This window comes from Limulus polyphemus, unplaced genomic scaffold (genome assembly GCF_000517525.1).
Source record: "Limulus polyphemus unplaced genomic scaffold, Limulus_polyphemus-2.1.2 Scaffold2788, whole genome shotgun sequence".
Taxonomy (NCBI): Eukaryota; Metazoa; Arthropoda; class Merostomata; order Xiphosura; family Limulidae; genus Limulus; species Limulus polyphemus.
This window is the reverse complement of record NW_013668398.1, coordinates 61642-67399: the sequence shown is the minus strand read 5'-3', so window position 1 is coordinate 67399 and position 5758 is coordinate 61642. Positions and strand designations below refer to the sequence as shown.

General features: G+C 32.8%; 1 protein-coding gene across 1 annotated transcript in view; it reads right to left on the bottom strand.

Moving 5' to 3' along the window:
• LOC106467903 overlaps positions 1–5758 on the bottom strand; it is a gene marked incomplete at its 5' end in the record, with an annotated part of 75410 nt that overhangs the window by 17007 nt on the left and 52645 nt on the right. Inside the window, 2 exons of the mRNA XM_022396122.1 lie at positions 1805–1896; positions 3130–3324. Coding sequence (XP_022251830.1) covers positions 1805–1896; positions 3130–3324 — 287 coding nt within the window. The remainder of the gene's footprint in view (positions 1–1804; positions 1897–3129; positions 3325–5758) is intronic.

Below are 5758 nucleotides of genomic sequence, written 5' to 3'. Positions count from 1 at the left end.
ATTTCATTCCCCTTCGGGAATGTAATATACTTTTAACCTAAATTCCTACCATGCCAATCGGATCGGATCTGTGATGGGTGGTTTACCAGGTGCTTTACCTCTAGTCTAATAATGGCTGGAGACGGCTTGAATGGGTAATGAAGAAAAACTTTAATATAAGTTTAACATAACAGCAAATGTACAACATTTCGACAAGGTTTAGTCATCATCAACCTTGTCGAAACGTTGTACATTTGCTGTTATGTTAAACTTATATTAAAGTTTTTCTTCATTACCCATTCAAGCCATCTCCAGCCATTATTAACCATACAGAATATTTTAGAAAAGAAAACCAGCATTTTATTACTAATATTAATATCTGATCATCACAAACTTACAGTAAGAACTTGATGACTCAATATCTATAATAAGTTGCTATAAGCCAAGACAAAAATCTTTAAAAAATGACCTCACAGAAGAAAGTGACTAAAAAACCCTAAATATTGCCTGAATATTTTATCTGAAAACTGCAAAAACAAAACAACAACAACAAAAAAAACAGGTGTCAAGCACAAAGAAAAAAAATGATCAGTTGCCTAGGGCCAAGAGTTTTTAAGCCATGTGAAACTTAGTAACATTACATTTAGCTTCAAATAAGACAAATATACTAAAACGATTTACTCCATAGAGTTTAACCCGATTGATGATATAGTTAAAACATTCACTTACAAGACATCTTACATCATCATCAAATCTTTATTCCCAAATTTTCACTCCACAAACTCTGGCTACTTTATTGTGAACTATGTACCCTTTGAAACTTAGGCCTGAACTGAGCTGCAGATGCAAATTAGGATTATCACATGACATCACATTAACCATACAGCACTATACATGACTTGCAATCAGTCTAACAGATATGTAAAAAGGTAAAGATATTGCAGTGTTCAAAACAGATATGACAGTGAAAGCACATCTAGCAGGTGTCACAATAGTCAAGACTACTTCATTGGTAGCCTGCTCCAACACATTGGCTATTCAAAAATGGACGGTGTTGAATAAAATGTTTGATATGAAGAGGAATTGAGACCAGAAACATATAATGACAAAAAGAGAAGAAAAGTGCAAGACAGGATGGTTAAGTCCAACCATCATCAAACAATACACCAACTGACAGACATTCAGTGCAGGGCAATCCTAACCTATTTCCAGCCATACCTTGTAAACAATGTTGCAAGAAATAGATTACAACAGTTGGAGACCATGGTTTGATACATATTTTCCTGGCATTTCCCGAGCTTCTTGTTCCCTTTAGAAGGCAGAATGAATGCCATAATTTACCTCAGCATAATTTCTGATCAAGTGCATCCAGCAATGTTTCATGTACCATCCACCATGCCCAAACGGTGTAGGCATGGTTAGAGAAACATGACAGAGACTTCAGACATATCCAACAGCTACCACAATCCTTGGATCATAATCCAATTGAGCATCTGTGGGATGAACTTGAAAGACATATCTGCCACCACTGCCTTAATTTTGAGCTACTTCCCAGAGAAAGAGAAGCAATTCAATAGTATCCAGTGCCATAAAAGCTTTCTTTGATTCAAGATTTTATGCTATTATAATTGGTATAACATAAACAAAAAGTAGTTTAATAAAATTTTGAATGTAAAACACTAAAACCTTGTGTCATGTGCAGTAAAGTGTACCCAGGGCGACAGGGTTAAGTACACATCTGTATGCTTCAGACCACAACGGCAGGAGGATTTGTCAAATGAAGACTTTAAAATTACCACTGATATGGTAATGGACTAATTCTTACCTTCAATTCTTCTAGCTTTTGCTGAAATTCCAAATTGGTATGCTTTACATTCTCCAGATGTTGACTCAAAACCGCTATTTCTCTTTCTCTAGCTATTTGGAAAGGAATGAATACCAATTACCCAATAATTTGAAGTAAGATTTCCACACAATAGTATTTCAGTTGATTCGGGACATTACTGTATATCTGTACAATTTCAGATGTAATTTTTTACTTTTTTCTACCATCTTCTATTTTAATTGTTTATTGATTAAGAAAAACTGGTAAATCATGTACTCAAGTGAATAATATTAACTATCTGTTTGTGGGATAGATCATAATCACAGAGGTGAGGTAATATTTATCAAAGTGTCTTCTATGAAAATTCCACAGTCTGGGATTATTAACTGTAGGTGGTGACATATAAAATGCTGTGAACTAACACATTCATTTTAACTTTATTAGTATATAGGAAAACACACTAAACAGTTAATTGTTTCAAGAACTTGTGTTCTGAGTTTAGTATGATTGGTGGGGGTGGTGGTGGGAATTAGACTTCCCATAATGGTAAGTTAGTATTAAAATGAAAGTTTGATTAAATATATAATTTCAAACTGCGACACTTACATGTTTAAGAAATCTTATAAATTTTAAACATTTAAATAGATTTAGATTTCAATGATTTGATAATTCATACTGAAACTACTGTTCTATATAGTAACTTTGTGTATGCTGTATTAATTTTCTAACCAACTGGTAATGATCATGCAACCTTAATTTTGTCACTTTTTTTTAGATTAAATGTACTTATTACTTAGTGTGTGAATTATATGTGATATCCTTATTACTGCTACTCATGGGTGTCCACAGGAAGGGGCAAGAGGGGGCACTTGTCCACCATACATTTCACAAAAAATTGCCTGTATTATGATGTAAACTTAACACTGTAGTTAAACTAAATATTTTTAGTAATTTTTTATTAAAACTGCAAATTTGTGTTTGCATTTAAGCACACATAACATATACTATTTTAGTCTGTTCACTTACACTGTAAATACTGATCCCCTACGTACGGATCCCCCCTAAAATCTTTATGTGGGTGTCCATGCCGCTACTTGAAGCATTTGTGATAATTGTTAATGATTTTTATTCAATAATAATTTAGGATTAAACAAGACATGCATAACTCCCCCGATTAACATATTATAAATCTGAAATTTCTGCTCTATATTCTACTTCAAATTCATAGATGAAGTTGTGTAACTTTAACAGATATATAATACCTCAAAAAAATTTGAAATTAAAGTTAAAGGAAGTGAAATATATGAAGGTTCCTTTATACTTACTATGGGTAACATTCATGAAATCTATAACAGCTTGGTTTACATTGCTGACCCCATTCTTTTGTAGTGTGATATATGCTGTCTTGCCTAATGATGAACATCCACTGTAAGAGTCATCACTAAATCCTCCTCCAACTGACTGAGAGTCACCATCCTCAACTCCCTGTAATCTAGGTGCTAGCTCTCGGTGTATCTCTCCTTGATAGAGAACATTAGGTACTTCATTACAAAAAAAAAGTACAGATATTAAGGCATATATTTGAAAAATATTTAGCTTACATCTGCTATATCATAATAATACCTAGTAAATTACCTCATTTATAAAATAATCTAAACAGCATTTCGTCGTATTTCATGAGTTTGAGACCTAAATGGCTTATACCTGCATAAGGTTTTTAGGCTATTTGAAATATTTCTCATTACATAACTATACTCAAAAATAGAATGTCCTAAGCTGTTATTAGGAATACTTCTAAGTAATTGAAATCGGCCAAGTATTAGAAAAAAACAACAACAATAAACTTTGAACCTTTTCTTGACCCCAATTTGAAAGAGAACTAACAAACCAAAATAATTCTTATGTTATTTTAGTTTCTGAGCATCATTTCACTGCTCTACTCAACAGCAGCCACGGAAAATCTAAATGACCCAGGCAGATCTGAGGATGGGCTTGATACTTTAAGACAGTGCAATATGAACATTAGATAAGGTCAAAAAATGGTAAAAAATAAAAATGTGAGGTGTTGTTCCTTTCCTGGTTGGAGCTATGAGACATTATATGGAGAATGGGTATCCTGTCTTTGCTGTCTCAAATGCCATACAAGGACATGCACATGGATGGTGGAAATGTACCTGCCAAGCCATCATCAACCACCAAATAGCGTCCCATGTTCACTTATAGAGGGCATCACCCTCTCATGATGTGCTGGTGCAGAAAGTGGAACTTTTGTCAAGGATGATCAAAGGGGTATCCATTCATACACAGAATCTCACATTATAAAGGAGAGACCAGGATTTTGTTTTCAATCGAATCACACCTCAAGCCCATACATCCCTGCTATTGTAAAAAGGATTGTTGGCAGTACAGTTATACCTGAGTTATCATGTGCATAATAAGTGTGAGAGAATGGCTGTAAATTTACTTTGTAGAATTTTTTTCATTTAACACTATAACATTGCTCTCTTGTATAGCATAAAATATATGATATTTTTCATTTTATTTTATTCTTTCTCTTATGGTTTTATGTAATGTTTAGTTTTGTATGTATTTTATTATTGTATACTTTATTGTTTGTTTTTATGGTGATTAAGCTTGAAGGTTTAATTTTTACAGAGCTTTTCTTATGATTTGTATTTATCCTTGGTTATATATTGTTTTTTATATATGTTCTTTTCTATTCTATTCTATTTCCAACAGACAAAGGTTTGAAACTATGGAACTTGACACTTATCAATCCCCCCACCCCCTACACACACACACACCAAATCACATTTCATCAAATATTTTACAAGCTAATTGACTCAATGGTTCAAGTTATGATAATTATTTAAAAAATTTCATAATTAAGAAATGCTCACTCTTTTAAACTGAAAGGAAGAGATACCTGTCATGTTTCACATACCACATTTTTCCTTCTCTTTGCCTTCAAAATGTTCCAGTTATCCCCAACTTGACACTTTAATGCCAATGAAATAAAAAACTAAAAATTGTGAAACAGCTGTGCATTTATGATATCTTATTCTTCTACTTTACAAACATGTCTCAGACAGTACAATCACAGTCCACACTATGGCACTGTTCAAGCTGTAACTTACTGAGAAAATATTCAGTACACCTGCAAGCTTGTGAATGATTTAAATTAGCAAAATGAAATATATCACATCTAAATCAATAACATCAGGTACACTGTTTTTTCCTTTGGTGTGACACATAGTTAATTAATATCAGCAGTTTCATTTTATAATTTAACTTCCTTATGCATATTTTAATTCTGCAAAATTGAGCAAATTCTTCATTAAATCTAATAAAACATAGGGTAACACCATCACCTTCCTTAATGTAACATAAACCAACCAATTATCTCACCAGTGACAATATGTGAACTCATGAATATTTCAGTTATAAAAATAAACATGTTCTCTCACCAATAAGAATGAAAATATGAGGCAACACCAGATCTTCCTTTGATGTGGCATAAGCTAGTATTCACAGAGAATAGATTGGTTTATTCTTGCCTGACATTGTGCTCTACATATTTTATTCATGCATGTAATACAACAGACACGAATGAATTCGTGTACAATGTCAGTATAAGTATGTGTGTAGCCTCGTACACATACAAAAACATCACATATTATGGTATAACATTACAACATCCAAAAGACTGTCCAATAACTTTCATATGGTAACCACAGCACCCTAAGCTAAATCCCCACTGTATATATTTCAACAGATGAGCTACCGCATATTTCGGAATATAAAACGCACCCTTATTTTGAAGACAAAGTTTTGGGGAAAACTTTACTAACTCCATTACTATAATTAATTTTTTATTATTGAGGGAACATTATAAATAGTTAGGTTTTTAAAAGAAAAAAAAACTACTATTGTTATAAATAACACATTCAATTG